Consider the following 19,013-nt stretch of genomic DNA (forward strand, 5'->3'; position numbering starts at 1 on the left):
CAGGCTTATAATAAACTCTGACTTCATCTATTCCTGCAAAAATACAGCCATTAATACAGTTCAAAGCCCTAAAATCTCTGCAATTTCATTGCAACTTCAGTGCAAAGTCATGACCCCTTAGAAAATCTGGCTAGGGTTCACCACTGGAGGTTTTTCATTTTGTTTGTTTGGTGGTTGGTTGTTTTCTTTTTAACAAGTATTGGCAAGATCTCTTTTTACAAACTGTACTTTGTAAACCTATATATTCTGCTACCAAATATTTTTGGACATTAATTCCAATACAACACTCAAATGAACCTTGTTTTTCTAGAACTGACATTGAAACAGTTCAAACTATTAATCTAAAACATTTTTATTGGCATTTTGTATGCAATAAAATTGCCGTTTGCCAGATTAGCATGCACTAGGACCTTTTTCTGAAAAGCAAAATGCCTTTCTCTCTTTTGTAAAAGTGCTGCAGAGGTATACTGCACATCAACATTTTGCACTTCCTACTGTCTGTCATATAAGCTATTGTTAATCTGTTCAAAAAGCTATTTGCAACTTCAGGATGATCCCTCACTAAATCAGATTCGCTTGGTGTCAGGTATTGCTCAACTTCTTAACAATATTTCTGCAGAGATCAGTACAGAAAGCAACAATGACTCAAACTACTATGTTTGGAGTGAGTATGACCATGATTTGTGGATTACAGGGGAAAAAACTGCAAAGATCTAGAGTTCTGCATAAGTCTAGTATTTCTTACTGCTGCCTGCTCAGCCCCATACACTAGGCTCTCTGCAGAATTCTCCAATTGTCTTCCTTCAGCAGGCACACATTATGCAGAGATTAGGCATATAATTTTATAGCCATCTCTTACATTTAAATCTGCAAAACCAGTCTCCATTCAAGCCCTTTACCACACCAGACAGGATATTCTTAGACCTTTGGCTAGTGGTGAAGAATGAAGGGGAAAATCTCTGATCAACATTCCTGTTCTTTATTTTCATCCACTTTGTGTCCCAGAGAAAGGACACAATTATTTTCCAAAAGCTTTGTCAGCAGAAGACTCAGATGCCGCAGGACATCCTAGCAGACATCCATCTCACAAACTTTGCGTGCTGTCACCTTCTTTATCGCACCAACAGAATGGGAAGGTCCCACAACAAGGCTGTAGCCACGGCTTCCACAAGATGTTGTACAAGGAGAGCTGCTCAGGGACTGGAGTCAGTGTCCTGCGATGCTCTTCTGTGGCTCTCCCAATCTTCTTTATTACAGTGTCATAAAGGGGCTCAGTGTCAGCTGACAGAGGTTTAGCTTCAGAAGGGTCTCGTGAGAGATCAAACAGCAAGGGTGGGTCATGATGGGTCACACCTTCTCCAAAACATGGGCAAATTCCTTTTCCATAACAAGCCCCAGCCCCAGGTGGATGAAAAATGGGGGTCACGTAATGAGCCTTCCAGATGGCTCCACCTGGCAGGAAAGAAATCTTATGGCACAACTACAAAACAACAGAGGAAAATGGAGAATGTCTTCAAGAAATAGGAGTAGAGCTGTTTACTAAGGAGACCTCTTCTCACACACTCTGGCACCCCAGCACCACAAATCAGATTCTCTGCGTGGAGTACTGACTTTGAAGGTGGGAAACAATAGAAATATGAAGAAACTCACATTAAATTTCCAGTGTGATAGCAGACTGCCTGTATTCCCTCCCCACTTCCTATAGGTTTGTTACTTACAAACATTTCTTTGCAGTATAACATGTCCAGTTAACCAGTCGCTGGTATGTCATGCACAACAATTTCAAGAATCTCAGAGACCAGTCCTCATCAACACCCATCATGCAATAAATTTGTCAAGTAGCAAGATGGCTATCAAGAGGACAAATATCACATTTTGCAGTTATCACAAACATTTATACTTACTGTCCTTTTCGTGCCACCGCACTGCATGCAAGTAGGACCCACAATAGTGAAACAGGAACTCATGCTCTGACTTTTGAGCTCTTCCTTGCAGTAAAGGCATCAAATTTCGTCCATCAATCACCCTAATAACATGGGGAGAAGTGTCTTCAGGTAGGGACAAACCTGACAGTGAACTGCATGTTTATCACTGACTTTCTATTGCTTGCACCAGTGCTTGAAACAGCATACAGAATAATTTGATCATAGATTTAGAGCAGCCAGCAGACTGCCAAGCCAATATTTAGGTCCCTAGATAATATTAATTTTTTTAATGTCTGGGTCAATGATTCCATTTAGCAATATGTAAACAATATTTAGAGTTTGGTCTAGCGGAAGTAATTTGTTAGGGAAATCAATACCAAACTCATAATTGTTTACATTTAGCAATTTTCAAAGGAGCTTAAAGAAATCTGTTGAGCAAGGTTCAGTTTAATGACTTTAGAAGGTATTTGTAAGCATCCATAAATCAATTCAGTTAGTACCAAAACAACTTCTTCCACCAATTTTTCTCTGAACTCATTCAGGAACCTGGATTTTGAACTAGCCGCTGGTCTTTGGCAGGAACAACTCCTCTGGCCATAAGCACACTTGTGGGCATATCTGGGAGAGTTTGCCCACTAATTTAAAAACTCAGACCAGTCTTGAGGCTAAACAATATTTGCAGAATCTCCAAGGTAAATTTTTAGCAGTTAGCTTTCCTATCATTTTCTCCTGTTGCAAAGATCTCCATACCTGTCCTGTGGCAACATTCCTCCAGCCAGATGAACAAGAGTGGGATAAATATCCATAAGACTTGTAGGTTCATCAATAACCGTGCCTGCAGGTAACACTCCTGGCCACCTAAATACTCCTGGCACACGGATGCCTCCTTCCCAGCCTCCCATGCCTTTTCCACCTGCAGAGAAATGAGTCAACATATGGCAGTTCACAGACAAACACAAACCTCTTCATTGGCTTATTGCATTTGAATGTACAGAAAAAGATGGAGTAATACACTGCTTATCCAACAGATTCAACTCTTGCATTGGAATTCATATACTTTAGAAGGCCTCAAAATGTGACATATAACTCATCCAAACCTAGAAATATAGGGGAAGGCAATCTCTATTTTAACCCTGGCCACAGGGGAGGGTAGAAATAATAAATCTATCTTTGAAAACCTATGTTCAGCAACAATAAAACAGCTTCAACTTTCTGTTATCCTCCATTTCATGGTTGCCTGCATTCACCTGCGCTACTGAAGAGCATCCCCATAAAAGAAAAGAGTGGCAACTGGAAATTGGAAGAACTCAAGAGACTGAAGAAATAATTGATATTCTCTTTAAACCTACACAAGACTTACTAATTAGTATCCTATTTTAATAAACAGCTAAAAAAATTCTCTTTATAGCCACGGATTCCCTTCAAATATGTGTCCTTAGCACTTAATTTCCATGTTCCTTATGCATCTCTTCCTTTTTTTAGAAATTGAGATTTGGATCTGAGTCTCCCAATGCTTAATGTAACATCTCTTAACTCAGAAGCCAAAAAATCTGAACCTGAGAAATCGTACCATATATGCTTTTCTTCAAATGGCAGGAAAACATCTTTTTTCAACTTGCTACTAACAGAAACTAACCTAATAAAACATCCTGATGCTGGCTCTATGAATACAGTACCTAACTCCCCGTTTTAATTCATATATTTAAAATATGAAATGAACATGGTCTTCGTTAGATCCCATTAGGCCTACGAATCAGTCTTATCCACACAGAGAAGTGCTTTCTCAAGCAAAAGCAGGGAGTGAGATGGAGGATGAACAGACTAACTGAAAGCCCTTCCCCTTCATAAGGGCCAGCAATCTCCACTGCCCAGCAGCAGAGCATCCACCTCATGGGAGCCAAAATTCCAGGTCTTTCACCTCTGCCGTGCGCTGTGGAGCAACTCGAGAAGGTTTTGAAATGGAAAAAACACGGTTTTTTAAAAATAAAAGCATCAAAATTTTAGGCAAGAGGGGATGGTTCATCGGTGGTAACAGAGCCTAAGCCCTGACACATATTGTCACAGGTTCGTGACAAGTCACAGGATGAGGTGGTCTGATGACACAGGGATGTTGGGGTAGGTGGGAGAAAATGCAAAGAATGCATATGCTTTAGGCTTGAAGAAAGCCACTGCACTGCTCAGCAGGTTGAAGAATGATTCACAGCAGAAAGAAATGAGCGGGAGATAAAGAGTGAAATCCTCTTAGGCCACCAAACCCATTTGGATATTATGCCAATCATTGATTTTGGGTGCAATACAAAAGCATACAGGGAATAAATTGTTGTGATGAGTCATGACACAACATGTCCTTACTCTATTCTGTATTGATTAGCTGGAGAGTAATGATTTCTGGAACATAATGAGAAAAAGAAACACTTTTTGGCTTTGGATGTTAAAAACAATAAAAAGAATTTCTATAAATATAAAATGGGAAACAGTCCTACAGTGGAGAGAGGAAAAAAGCCAATGGGTAACAGTCCTACAGTGGAGAGAGGAAAAAAGCCTCAGAGAGAGAGAGAGAATTCAATATAAGGAACGGTCACACTTTTTTCTAGTACTTTTTACTTGAGAACACCAAATAATTTACAGGTATCACACTAGACAATACCTTTGTCAAGGCGATGTGTAATAATGCTTGCACTTTACTGAAAGAAAAGGTGACTTTCATCTTGAAGCACCTCTGTATGTCACCTATATTTCAAGCTAAAAATGCAACTCATTCCAGCCTTGACAGCTTCAGCCAGGCAAATTCATTGTTTCTGATTCTAACATTCATGTAAAGTCATAGTGTGTTCCTACCTTTATAAATACCATTCCAACCACCTAGCTGGGCAGATCCATCCTGAGCCTCCAAGTGTCCTCCATGATCAGATGCAAAATATGTGAATGTGTGATTTTTCAAACCTTCTTTGTCAAGAGAATCCAGAATTTTGCCTTAAATTTAAGAAGAGAGACAGCAAGGTTCCTATTAACCAATTAGAAAGATCAAGCCACGTTTATAACATTTCAATAATAATATTTTGCAAAGCCCTATAAGAAAATATTAATAGCTTAGATTTCTGCAGGTATTTTGGCCTTATAAGTTCTTCTGCTTTAAAACACACGTGTATGTGACAAAGAAATCCTTCATGAAGAATACTTACCCACCATCCAGTCCATTTCTTCTACATTGTCTCCATATAAACCATGTCGGCTCTTCCCAAGAAATTTTTTCGTGGTAAAGAGCGGGGTGTGAACATGTAAAAAGGAAACAAAGAGGAGGAATGGTCCATGCTTGTTTCTTGGAAAGAAAGAAAAAAAAAAATTTTTTTTGTTTATTTGGAATATTTTGAAAGATTTCACATTAATCTATGCACAGACACACACATTGGGTGTAGACTGTACCCACATCTAGTACATCCCCACCGATCACAGTTGATAGTTTTCTTTTTGCATGAAAAGTGGGCAAGAAAGATCGTTTTCAGACAGATTGTTTTCAAATGCCAATGTGTAAAGAGGTATAGCATTTGCACAGTGCTTAAGTGAATCAGATCCCTAACTCCCTTTTTAATTAAATGCAACTGGATACAGTCTCATATTTTAATATTTGTGTGGCTTTTCTAAGATGGCCACTTCAATTTTCAATATATTTGTTTATACAAACTTTCAGAAAAGAATATTTGCTTTCCCTGTTTTACAGAAAGAGACCTGATGCACGAAAATATTATAGAAGGCTGTGCAGGCAGAACTTTAATGTAGAAAATGAATGATATTGTCTTCCTTCTCAATCTATAAAAATAGATTTAAAGTGCTTTGAGATTTTCACACAAAATCATTTTGTGCATCACACACGCTTTATCTAGGTGTTTTGTAGGGTTTATGAAAAAGATCACAAATGAGGCTTGTAGAGCAAAGTGTAAAAAATTAGCTGGTTAATCTTGAAGCAATAGTAATTACAGATCACAGGGCATAGTGAGATGGTCATGTATTATTTGGTTAAAATCCACCTCGTTTTCTGTAGCTTCCAATGTGAGACAGTTGCAGTTAAAATTTAAGTGCAGTTGGTTTCTAAATAGAGAACTTGGATATGAGTTTCAAAGCAGTTATCATGATACAGCTGTAGTTACTGGAGAAAAATACTCTATTCCAAGTGCCCAGAACACCCTGGCCCCTTTAAAGAAAACTGCAGACAATCGTTTACCTTTTGATAAATGACACTGCCTCCTTCAGCATGAGGGAAGCAGTCCTCTCTAATCTCATTGGCTGCTCGGTGATCTCATGGTTCCTCATCAGGATACAGTTCCAATACTGCACAAAGCCATAACTGGAGTACCAAGAAATGAAGAAAAGGCCACCCACCAAAGTAAAAGAGGCAATTATCTTCCAGCGGATGGAAATCAAACCAGTCAGTTTTCCAGCAGCGAGAGTGAGCACAGCAAGAAGAATTATCTGACTATAAAGCCAAAGCTTAGCTTGAAGGGCTACATCCAGCTTTGGAGGTTTGTTTTCTTGACAGGTGTTTTGAAGTGTGAAAGGCATACCATAAAAGTAGTCAAATCCATGACTTAGAGGATGATGACAATGATCATTGAAGGATTCACAGTTTACACCTTGATGCCACTTTCCTGAAGGTTTTAAAACATGAAAGAAATTAGAACATTAAGGTAGACAGCTCAAAAGGAGCCCGAGGTAGCATCATTAGCATCTGCTTGGGAATTAGGCAAGTCGACAGTGTATTTTTCAACAGAGTATCAATGCATTCTCCTCATGCACAAGGATGCTGGGTGAAACCAGTGCCCAATCAGGGGAATGTCATACTGTAATGGGTGATTGCCAAATGGACATGGGATAAACAGAGAAATTTGCAAGATGTTTAGCTATTAGCTAAGGGTGACATAAGGATGGGATTTCATTACCTTTCAATGAGGATCAGGGAATTAAGGTACTCTAACTCACTGGCTGCTTCAACACATTCCCTTCTTAACTTTCAATTGTTTACTTGCAACTTCATTTTAACATTAAAAATTTACTGGAAGATGCAGTAAGTTTTGGACAACATTAACAGGTATCTTGATCACCAGACTCAAAGATGATTTCTCAGGCATGTCTTGACTCCATATGAAAAGGCTGTAAACGAACCTTTCACTCTATCCCTGCCCAAAAGTGAGTAAGTAGACAACAGCCATTGTCTGCTTAGAAAATTAGTTGGATCAGCTGGATCAAAGGACTCTGAGGTTTGCTGGGTTATGTGATTGCCAAGTAATTACAGACTCAGTCAGAAAGACTACAGTTCATTAGCTTATGATTCAATGCAGCCACATCTATTTCCAGCACTTGGAGATGACGATGAATTTGGCACAGCTGGACCCAGCCACACCACCTTTAAGGAACACACTGTTTACCCTACCACCCATTTATGGAAAGGGATCCATTGCAGGAATGTCTGTCACTTGACAGTAATAAAAGTGAATGGAAGAGGAAAAGAGAGGCTTTGCCAGTTAATTTTAGAGATATTTGGCAAAAGAATGATGAATCTTGAAATTATTGAGGTCTGACCAAAGTCACAGACAGGAAGCTGCTCTGGGGCAGTATTTCTCTGCCACCCTTGCATTTCAGCTTCATCTAAGGAAACATCCACTTTATCATGCCTCTTTGGCACCTCACAACCTCATCTGTGAAACAATTGTCCTTCATCTTCTCCTCTGAGGGTAGAAACTTTCTTTTCTTTCCCTATCGTCTTTTGTTTCTCTGCCTTTTGCCTCATAAAGGCAGATAAAATACCTAATGACATTGTTTTGTTTTTAACAATTTCTACATTAACAAAACTCTCACAGTGGACCAACCTTTGAAAAACCTTAGGCAGAGTAAAATAAATGCTCACACATTATAATGAGATAGTTTTTAATTCTTCCTGTTTGGGGTGCCCTGTACAGGTCATTAGCATGGTCTTAAAAATCTTTAGACTGCAGTATTGTTAGCCTTCTTGCAAATAAGAAGGTTTTTCCCCATCAGCCTTTTGGAAAGGTTTTGTATCTGCAATTAACTGACCATTTTTGGTGAACACAATCCCTAAATTCCTTTCATATAACTAGTTCATTCTTTGAGGTCACACAAAAACATTTCTCCTTACCTATTAGTCCAGTGGTATAGCCTTGTTGCTGTAGCAGCCTGGCAAAAGTAGTTTCGTTAGGAGGGAGCCCTCCTGACCCGGCGTTCCACTGCAGTGCTCGATACCTGTTGTTGGATGCCATCCCTGACAGAAACAGCTCCGATTAGTCCTGCTGGCAGAGGCTGGACTGCTCTCAGCAACCTCCTTCTCAGGAGCTCAACCTGAAGCCAGCAGAGTTCCTCACAAGGTCACAGAATGATATGGGGTTGGAAGGGACCTCTGGAGATCATCTAGTCTAACCCCCCTGCCAGAGCAGGTCCAGCTAAAGCAGGTTGCACAGAAACATGTCCAGGTGTGTTTTGAATGTCTCCAGAGATGGAGACTTCACCAGCTCTATGGGCAGCCTGTTCCAGGGTTCTGCCATCCTCAGAGTAAGGAAGTTCCTCCTCATGTTTAGATGGAACTTCTTATGCTCAAGTTTCTGCCCATTACCTCTTATCCCATCACTGGTCACCACTGCAAAAAGACTGGTCCCATCCTCTTGACACCCACCCTTTAAGTATTTATAGGCATTGATCAGATCACCCACAGTATTATCTTCTCCAGAATAAAAAGACCCAAGTCCCTCAGTCTTTCCTCATAAGAGATATGTTCTAGGCCCCTAGACATCTTTGTAGCCCTTTGCTGTACCCTCTCCAGCAGTTCCCTGTCCTTCTTGAACTGGGGAGCCCAGAACTGGACACAGTACTCTAGACGGGGCCTCACCGGAGCAAAGTAGAGGGGGAGGGTAACCCCCCTCAACCTGCTTGCCACACTCTTCTTGATGCACCCCAGGATGCCATTGGCCTTCTTGGCCACAAAGGGCACTTTGTTGGCTCATGGTCATCCTGTTGTCCACCAGGACTCCCAGGTCTTTTTCCTCAGAGCTGCTCTCCAGGAGATCAGCCCCCAACCTGTACTAGTGCATGGGGTTATTTCTCCCCAGGTGCAGCCCCCTACTCTTACCCTTGTTGAATTTCATCAGGTTCCTCTCTGCCCAATTCTCCAGCCTGTCCAGGTCTCACTGTATGGCAGCAGAGCCTTCTGCTGTGTCAGCCACCCCTCCCAGTTTTGTGTCATTAAAAAGATGTAAAAACAAGCATATCTTGTATACAGTCACATCAGTGTGTCTAAGTAGTTCAGGTAGTCAAGAGTCATATTTCAAAACGAATACTGCTTGGCAGCAGATTTACCACCAAATCACTGGTGATAGTATAGAGTAGCTTTATTTTCTGCCTTTCTGAGTAACTATGATAATTTAGTCTCTCTGCTCTTCATCTAAAATGAGATATAACAGTTGCATTTCCCTTCCTCATAGGGATGTTGTATCATGTTAGTTGAGATATAGTTCACTCAACACACTGATTTTGTACTGAGCTCTCAATGTAGGCATGTAATTTTCCTATATAGCACCTATTGAGAGCAGGATATCTATGAAGTCCTCCATTAGGCACCTTAGGTAGGTGGGGAATGAATGCAACACTCCATTTTTCATTGGACTTCTATTACTTTCTTCACTTTGTTGGCAGTGAACTCACCCATTTCTCTTGGAAGTTCTGTTTCAAGCCCTTACCTCTAACCATCACCATCAAAAGGAATTTCATCGGTTTTCTCTAGGCTGCGTTGCAGTAAAGAAATGACAGATATTCCTGCTGTTGGCGTTTCTCCATACCTATCTATTTTCATCATGTAGAGCTCCCACATCCTATAAAGTCAGGCTAAAGATCTGTCAGCTGGTGAGGCAGTGGTTCCCACTCGGAAGTTACTAATAGTAAGTTTGAGCCTCTAGCAGTGTATCTTCTACCTCTGCTTGAGGAAATATTGAATTCTCCTGTTCCAGTACTTACTGGCTATTGTAGTACCTCAGCACCATACACAGAAATTTGTAATTCAAAATGGGCCTAACCTGATCTAACAGGGTATCTGCCAGTGAGAAAAGCTGCTCTGCTTGGAGTGCAAAGTGGAGCTGCAGCAATGTGCTGAGTAAGTTTCACACCTTCTCTTGCCAGGCGGTCGATGTTGGGGGTCCTAAAAAACAGTTTCAAGTTTAACAGAAGCAAGGTAATCTACAACTTGTTTTAATAAACTGCCAAGAAGAACTACAGCTTTTGAATAGTTCCTTAAAAAAAAAAAAATAATCTCATCTTTACGTACTCCAGGACTGACATATTAATAAGTTTGATATTGCGGGTGAAGTGGGTAGTAGCCACTGAAGAATCCATTCTAGGGACACAGCCATAGAGTGCATTTGGCAACACTGAAAAGAAACCTAGATATTATGGCTACTGCTTAGTTTGAAAATAAAAATAAGAAGGATATTTTTCTATTCCAATACTTCCAACAGATCGCTTTCACCAAAACATTTGGGCCCTAAATTTCAGAGTTCATTGAGCCAGAGAATCTCCCATGGTGTCTGGAGTTCTTGGAACTAAGATTTTCTGTTCCATGTTTTAAACATGTACTATTTATTTCAGTGATATCACAGAATGATATGGGGTTGGGAGGGACCTCTGGAGATCATCTAGTCCAACACCCCCACCAAAGTAGGTCCACCTAGAGAAGGTTGCCCAGGAATGTGTCCAGGTGGGTTTTGAATATCTCCAGTGACAGAGACTCCACCACCTCTCTGGGCAGCCTGTTCCAATGCTCTGCCACCCTCAAAGGAAAGAAGTTCCTCCTCATGTTTAGATGGAACTTCTTATGCTCAAGTTTTTGCCTGTTTTGTCTTGTCCTGTCACTGGGCACCACTGAAAAAAGACCGGCCCCATCCTCTTGACATATATCTATACACATAGTTATATACAGTGATATCTTTACATAGTTACATTTGTATGGGAGCCTAACTCTCTGAGAAGAAGGGACTACAGCACCACAAAGAGTGAAAGAGGCCTTCCACCTGTCTTCAGCACCAGCAGAGGATGACAATGGAGTTCCACGAGCACATTCCCATTTCTCCACACAACACCACCAACGTCACGAGGGAGATGCAACCAGAGCATGCCAACAAAGCATCTGTGCTCTGTTTGGAGGACATGAGTTGAGGCTTGTAAGCCATGCTCTCAATTCCCAGTCACTTCTGTTTTGCCTTGTTAATTTTGAAGGCACATAATCATGTAATAGATTATGTGGGTCAGTCTGCATGAACTGAAGTGTTTTGGAGGAAACAGCAAGCAAGTGGATGAGGTATTCTGGAAAAGTTCTTGGTAGGTAGAGTAAGGCTTAACTACACGTGAAAAGGAAGGATGAAATCTATGCATGAGGAAAGAAAACAGTAACTGTAATAGTAAAACAGGTGGCTGGAGAGTTAACACAAAGGATGAAGGGGTGGTTAAAAAACCAAATGAAAATGCGGTATTTCTTTTTTTCTTTCACTGCACACTGTTTACTTTAGCCCCAACCCTACGTGTATATATACAAGTACTTAAATACACAATTACTATAGCCTTGGATTAAGAGGTTAAGAACATTTCTTATTTTATAATTAGGCCTAATTACCCAGGATAGGTGTTCTATCGTGTTAAATATATTGTACAGATAGATCTTTTACCTTAAGGTATTGTTCCCATAACAACCTATATCTCCAATGCCAAGATCATCAGCCAGAAACAGAAGTATATTTGGTTTAGAGCCCATAGCTGCACTGAAGCCAAACATGTTCCAGAATAAACATGAAGTCAGAGCCGTTAGCAGGTACCTCCTGAAACACAACAAAATAACTTTTTACATAAGTGACTTGTACAGGTTGGAGAGTGATGGGAGCCATCTGGCAGCAGATCTGAAGCACGAAACACAAAATAGTGGGGAACTTTGTTTCCCAGCTCCACTTCCAGTCAGAAGGAGGAGGACAGAGTTTTGCTGGTCCCATTTCTTCCATCTCTACCACCTAGGTGACTCTAGTCAGAGAGGCTGCAGTAGCCTTTCTACAGCCCAAGAAGGACGGACATAAGTGAAGGCGGTCATCTTATTTCGCCCAGGAATTTTCATTTTTAATCAGTTGCATAGATTTCAAAATGTATCAAAAACTTCAAAGAACTGAGAAAAATTAGTGGTTTAAGTTTTATAAATCTATGAAAATTGAATTTATGTTCCAAAGTCACTCTGGCATTTTTTAATGCCTTGTCTCCAGTGAATAAAACAGTTTTAGTTATATTTGTGAGAGAAATGGAAAAATCTAAACAAACTCTCACTTCCAACTCAAGAATACTTGAACTTGAAGCCATCTCCTCTACTGCCATTCTAAGAGGCCAACCAGGCCCCATACCAGCGTCAACTACATTTAATAACTGCAGAAAACAGAATTTAAATTTTAACACACTATACTTTTTATGTAAATATGCCTAGAACATTTGAAGTGACGTGTTCTCCAAGTAAGTATTGCTGATCGATAGTCTTAAAACCTAATCCTGGACTGATGTTTCACTTGGGCAGAGTTATCACTGCAATATGTACTAATTTTGTAGGACATGGGGCTGCAGCAACTCTCTAGCATGGACTGAGAAAGCTCCTGCAAATCTTTCCAGGATTTACAGTTTTGGTATGAAGATCTTGTATACAAAAACATGGTTTTGAATAAGTAAGAAACCATCACCTTTGACAGGGAAACACGACACACTGGACTTTCTGTAAATATGACTCTGAACTCCTAGTTGTAAATAAATAACCAGTGGCTATGGAGATTTAATAATCCAAGAGCAAAGTTCCAGCCGGCGGTTATTGCACATTCTATTATTAAGTTAAAACAGTGAATTAGGGAGTTTGGGAGAAACCTTACTTTTTAAGGGCAGTGTGGGCAATTCCCGTTGCTATACTTGGATTACTCATTTTAAGGAAAGGAGAATTTTCAATTTGCGAATGTTGTATCTCTTAAGAGTTACAGGGCATTATACTGGTTTCATGAATCCTTTCAGAGCACTAATACATTCAGTTAGAACTGCAGGAGGAAGGTCTCTAAAGGACCCTAGAAATTAGCAGTCCCCAACAACACATTTCAATCAGTTGGGCATCCTTCTTTCCAAGCTGGGGACAACAGTACTGCTCCCTACCTCTCTCTGTTACATTAAAAAGAAAAAGGGGAAAAAAAAAAAAGCCCAAACAATCATCTGCAGCCCCATCCTGGGACTTTGTTTTCTCATGGTGTTAAGTGCTGGATATTTACTGATCCCTGTGATAATCCTGTTTGTGGATTAAGATAGGGTCAAGGGCAAATTCCATCTCAGGTAACCTACTGCTTGTAGTTCCAAGCTGTTATGTAGCATCACTGTACATTATAAAATAACCATTCTTAGAGCTCAAAGTGATCATCTTTCAGCAATATAGGGAGGAAGAAAGCAAGAATGTTTAGTTACTAAACACACATAAATCTTGAAAGCAACAGGTTGAAAGAAAGTAGAAAACAAAACATGTCTATAGATACATATGTACAACAATAAACCTTTTCAGAATTACCTAAAAAGCTGCTTCTGGAAATGATAACATTAAAGGTATAGCTAGAGACTTTCACTCGGGAGACAGCTCTCATTGCTTAAAAACATGAAGATGTTAAATAAGTATGTAGTTAAGATGGTCCTAAAAATTATTTGGCAGCTACCATTACTAAGTGATTTTACAACATCTGCTTAATGAATCGGGTAAGTGCAAACCATTAGGAAGATACAAGAAAAAACACTAGGAAAATAAATTAAAAATTTTTAACTTTTATTTACAAGACTTAAGACGGATTTACACCACAGTTGAGCTCCCACAGCTTTTTTGACAATGATCTTTTGAGGACAGGTTAGAAACCATCCACACAGGCAAACAAGATGTTGAAAAAAACCCTGAACTGTATAATTTGGTGCTTGTACCTGCCTTAGAATTATTTTCTAAGGTGATACTGCTGTTAAGTGCATGCCTAGAGAATTACAGCATTATGAGAATTACAGCATTATGAGATTATAGCATCCATAGTATCTGCTCCTCCTACAAGACTTTGTAATGAAGTTGTATCTGTGTAAGAACCTGGCACCTTAGACTAGTTCTCTAAGGGCTTGTACAAAGAGAGAGACTTTAGAACAGTATGGGACTCGCAGTCAGGGAGCCTTAGAGAATGGCAGCAATGCCTGTGCAAGGTAGCACTGCAATCATCTCCTGGTAGGCGGCGATTCTGAAAATAAACTTATAGTAAGCAACAAATTGAGCACAGTCACCAGTGTGATGCTGGAGGAAGAAAAAGAACTCAATCCTTATATCTCTTTACAAAAGAGGGACTAGTGAGATTATTTTACCTCAAAGACAAGAGCACTGATGGGATTAAAAGGATCAAACTGTGTACTGACCAAAAGCAGACTATTTTCAAAGTGAAGTTTGAGAACTGGAGAGGAGGCAGAAAATCATGTATAAATGATTCAAAAGTGGGAAAACATGTTTTATTTTGAGAGAACAAGACAGTAAAAGATTAATTAGTACATATATTCATGGGGAGAAAACACAGATCTCGGAAAGCTCATCAATTTTGCCGAGACAGACCCAGTATTAGGAAGGTGAAGCCAGACAAACAGAGCATGCTTTTTCTGCAAGCAAGGTGGTTTATTATTCAACCATGTGTCCAAGAAGAGCGCAATATAATCATGATTGTGTACCCTAAGTGGAAGAAACAAAAGTATTATAAAGTAACACAGTTAAGGGACTCTGCATAAAGGGCAGTTAGCTGGAATCAAACAGTTCACCATAAACATGATCAGACCAACATTCTGATCTAAAATCCATAGTATCTTCCACAACAGGCTACTTAATGAGATGTCTTTTTCTAAGCTGCCTAAAGCTTTTTCTAAGCTGCCTTAAAAACTAATTTTAAGACTTTTACCTGAAGAGTTGAAATAACCTGAAGAAAGTGGCCCTTGTCTTGAAGAAGCTGCTTCTCATCAAACCATTCCTTTTTTATTTCAAGACTACTTTTAGTTCTCACACTAATAAGCCTCCCCACTATATAAATTCTGATTCATATAATCCCAAAGTAGTCTTAAAATACTAATTCTAAGGATTAGTCTTTGCACAGACAAAGGGGACTGAATATATGTGATGATACTAAATTACTCTAACAGAAGACTTCCTAAAGAATTACTGGATGCAACAGTGGATTTCCCAAAATCTGCTAGGGCTGGTTATTTTCAAGCTGATAGCATGTGAAGTCTTGCAATTTATCACTGCTGTTACTAGTTAATTTCAACTGAACAGTTCTCAAATGTCATTATTAACTACAAATATTATTTCACTTACAACCAGAAGTACACAGCATCAGTCATTCAGCCTAGTACCTCCACATATAAAGTCATAGGACTCTATAATAATTCAGTCTAAACATTCGTGCAAAACAAGTCCAAATCCTCCAGAGCCATGAACAGCAGGAACTGGCCAGCTCAACTTTGTGTTGACACGTTTCCCTTAGTTAAACAATTTTGGTTGTCTGCAAACCTTATCCCAAACTTATTCTCTTCTGCAGCTGATACCACACATGACTGCCCTACCACTTCTTTCTCCAAATTTATCAGCCATTTACGAAAGCTTAATCAACTTACAATACAATTCATTCAACCTACCATGAATGCCACAAAGCTTGCAGTGCCTCAACAGTCACTTGAAGAGATTTAGCAACGGAAGCTCTTGCTTGGTTTAACTGGCTAGGGTAGGTGGACCAACCTCAAACGGACTTGTAACAACTGCAAAGAGTGTTACACAGTTTTTGCTAGCCAGCTGTCTTGTACAGACATCCTCCACCCCCCACTTTTTTTTTTTTTTTTTTGCAGCTTTGCTTTACAGAAAGCAAGCTGCAAGCCTGAAACTGCTAAAAAATTAGCTGCCTCTGCCCACTGCAGCTTGGCTCCAGGCAGTTCTCCCATCCTCCAAATATTGCACATATTGAATATATTCCTAGATTATAGTCTATCCTTCTTGATGTCTTACAGAGAAGAAAAAAACCAACAAACCTCCGCTTCAAAAATATCTGCCCATAGCCAAAAAGTTTATTGAAGCCAGGCATATCTCACATTTCACCTTCCTCCCCAGAAGACTGGCAATACCACCACTCACTCTGGGAATCAACCAGAATTGAAAGGAACTTCTCATTCTTAAAAACATTGAGACATACAGCTCTGACTGAAAAATTCGGAATAAGCTCTTGTCAGTAATCAGACACAGCAAACCAATTTGCTTTCTTGTTTTTGTCTAACTTCAACTACTGAAAAACATTAATTGCACACTGATGCAAAAACAGAACAAAAATCTAAACCCGTTACCGCTTATTTAAATATAACAAAAATAAATTATAAGTATCAGGACAAACATTTTCAAGTAACTTGTGGAGGTATGTTGCTGCTTAGCCGTTAGCTTAAAACAAACACTTGCTTTCCACCTTCTATAAAAATATCTTACACATTCAACAGTATATTGGAATGTAATTAAAAAAATAGCTTCATCTTACAGTGTGCCTCTGAAAGAAACATATGTTAACATACTGTTCCACCTTATTGTCCCTTTCCTCTCTCCTGTAGCTTCTAGGCATCCAGGTGTCCAACAAAGGAGAAGGCTACGAATGAGTGAAACAAGAAAGAAAAAGCTCCCAGCTGGTGTGAACGCAGTCACTTGCTCAGTGCTTGCAGCTGGTGAGCCAGAAACAGGTGCCATTCATCAACCATAAAGCAAGGGAAGTCCTTACAAGAAAGGTAGACGCTAAAAATCAGGGGATGCTCAATAGCCTGGTTTTTTCCTGTCCATTCTACAGTCTCAGGGAATCAACTACAACAATGCTCACTGAGGGGACAGAGTCCTTACTGACCTGCATAACATCAACGGTTTTTATCGGTTACCATGTTTATAGTATTGTATTACCACTTAGCATTGTGCATTGTTGGTAACCCAAACTCTTGTGGTAAGCAACCCGCATTTCTTAGTTTATTGTGGCTACCCTGTTCTAGCCTGACTGCTGCACAGCAGGACACTGCCGTCAGAGCATTACCAGCAAGAGATGGTCTGCCCCTCAGCTTTAAGTTAAGCCATGCATTTTCACCTCTTGATTAGCACTCCCTGGTCTAAATGATCTAATTGTGCCTTCTGGCTTCAAACTACTCAGCTAAGAACATGCAGCTTTCCTTACAGCTGGGACAAGAGCAATACACGAGGGTGGAAAACTGGAGACAGGAACAGAGCAGACAAGCAAGATTAAAAGAGCGGCAACTAGAAGCACGGCTGCTAGAGAAACAGTGAGGATCACAAGGAAGCAAATGCTACTTGGTGGATGCCATTGTAAAGCCACACTACCTCTAGCAATACTAAAAGCAGAATAGCTGCCATCCACCACCTACCCTAACTCCAAAAACTGGAGTTCAAGTTGAAATACTAAAGAGGGAAGTAAAAGGGAGATTGCTAATTATTGTAACCCCCCCTCTACCTGCCATGTGCGCACTCTAACCCCGCTCACACCTTGGTTTTGCTATTTATGATCCGGTGGAGCAGCTCCCCTGCAAGGCAGAGGCTGGGCTGCCCCCACAGCCGGAGGGTAGCAGGGCAAGAGCAGAGGCAGGACACTGTCCAAGGAAAGCAGAGCTCCGCGGGACAGAGTTCATTGTTTGAGCACAGTTTCCTAAAAAATGCCTTTCGGGAACCGGGCTGGATGCCTCCCGGGAAAGCCCCGTCCCCACTGGCCGCCCCCATCCCCATCCCGCCGGGAGCCGGGGCTCCCTGGGAGCCAAGGAAAATTCACTCCCCGGCTCCAAAGAACTGTCAGCTTTGTGTAAAGGAGGCAGGAAAGTTTCACGTCGTTCCCCCTCCCCCCGAGGAAAAAACGGAAGCAATTTATGTTAAAATTATAACTTTTTTTTTTTTTTTTTTTTTTTTTTTAAAAAAGCTGATCTTTTACTTACTCCATGCTCGCTCACTCACTGGACAACCTTTGCTCCTGCTTTCCTCTTCGTTCCAGGCTTTCTGATCTTGGCTTCTAAAAAGGGGGTTTCAAAAGCACGGCTCGTATATTCCTATCAGAGTAATTAGTGGGCGTCGGTCTCCTTTAAAAATCTGGTCAAAGGTATTTCATCCCGCCTTATGTTTTTTTTTTTTTTTTTTTTTTTTTTTTTTAAGTAAAAAAGCTGATCTTTTACTTACTCCATGCTCGCTCACTCACTGGACAACCTTTGCTCCTGCTTTCCTCTTCGTTCCAGGCTTTCTGATCTTGGCTTCTAAAAAGGGGGTTTCAAAAGCACGGCTCGTATATTCCTATCAGAGTAATTAGTGGGCGTCGGTCTCCTTTAAAAATCTGGTCAAAGGTATTTCATCCCGCCTGCCGCAGGGGAGGGCTTCCCTGCCTGCTGCTGGCAACTAGTGAGTAAGGAACAACTGCTTTAAAATAGAAGCCGGAGACAGAGCTCCTATAACAGCCAAGGCTAATAGAAAGAGCTTTAGTGGGAACTGAGTGGAAGATGGTAAATCACGAGCACTGACACTATAGGCTACATCATGCCATGTGGATGGAAGCAGGATAGCCATGGCTAATGCAGAGGGTGAGCCAACTAACCCCCTTGAGATCAAAGAAAATCAATTATTGCAAAGTCACGTTGGAGTGTGCATACAAACTGTGTCAGGCAGGCTAATTCCTCTTTTTGTTATTACAGTTTCTCTGGCTGTGAGTTCTCTCCTGTGCCAGCTCTGATACTCATGTGGTTGCACAGTCTGGCTTGTCGTACAACTTCACAAGCCCATGGGGGCACCGGGCACCTCTTTTTACTGGCTACGTGTGCTTATGGTGGTTTAAAAATAGGGTACAAATGTGTCCTGCTGTAATCCACTGCATAAGGATTTTATTCTAAGAAACCCAGAAAAAAAGGATAGAGGTTCTTGGTGTAGACATACTATCACCCAGAGGCCAAAATAAATAATAATACAAAATACTATGGCAG

At 40.5% G+C, this 19,013-nt stretch overlaps 2 protein-coding genes across 4 annotated transcripts in view; both read right to left on the reverse strand.

Moving 5' to 3' along the window:
• LOC106898850 (arylsulfatase D-like) overlaps positions 1-962 on the reverse strand; it is a 27,980-nt gene extending 27,018 nt beyond the window's left edge. Inside the window, exon 1 of the mRNA XM_014960369.1 lies at positions 860-962. The gene's annotated coding sequence lies outside the window, so the exon portion shown is untranslated. The remainder of the gene's footprint in view (positions 1-859) is intronic.
• LOC106898852 (arylsulfatase D-like) overlaps positions 1-18,231 on the reverse strand; it is a 22,925-nt gene extending 4,694 nt beyond the window's left edge. Inside the window, exons 1-10 of one of the 3 annotated variants that reach the window (XM_014960375.1) lie at positions 17,985-18,123; positions 11,639-11,788; positions 9,998-10,119; positions 8,074-8,196; positions 6,145-6,568; positions 5,108-5,244; positions 4,764-4,898; positions 2,676-2,838; positions 1,905-2,026; positions 1,108-1,452 (exon numbers count right to left, since the gene is read on the reverse strand). In XM_014960375.1, coding sequence (XP_014815861.1) covers positions 1,108-1,452; positions 1,905-2,026; positions 2,676-2,838; positions 4,764-4,898; positions 5,108-5,244; positions 6,145-6,568; positions 8,074-8,196; positions 9,998-10,119; positions 11,639-11,788; positions 17,985-17,989 — 1,726 coding nt within the window. In that variant the 5' untranslated portion in view covers positions 17,990-18,123. Of the gene's footprint in view, positions 1-964; positions 1,453-1,904; positions 2,027-2,675; positions 2,839-4,763; positions 4,899-5,107; positions 5,245-6,144; positions 6,569-8,073; positions 8,197-9,997; positions 10,120-11,638; positions 11,789-17,984; positions 18,124-18,222 lie in introns of those variants that run through there. The other 2 variants (XM_014960374.1, XM_014960373.1) reach the window with 2 other exon arrangements.
• Positions 18,232-19,013: the final 782 nt, after the last annotated feature.

The sequence above is a fragment of the Calidris pugnax genome, unplaced genomic scaffold (genome assembly GCF_001431845.1).
Source record: "Calidris pugnax isolate Ruff unplaced genomic scaffold, ASM143184v1 scaffold188, whole genome shotgun sequence".
Lineage (NCBI taxonomy): Eukaryota > Metazoa > Chordata > Aves > Charadriiformes > Scolopacidae > Calidris > Calidris pugnax.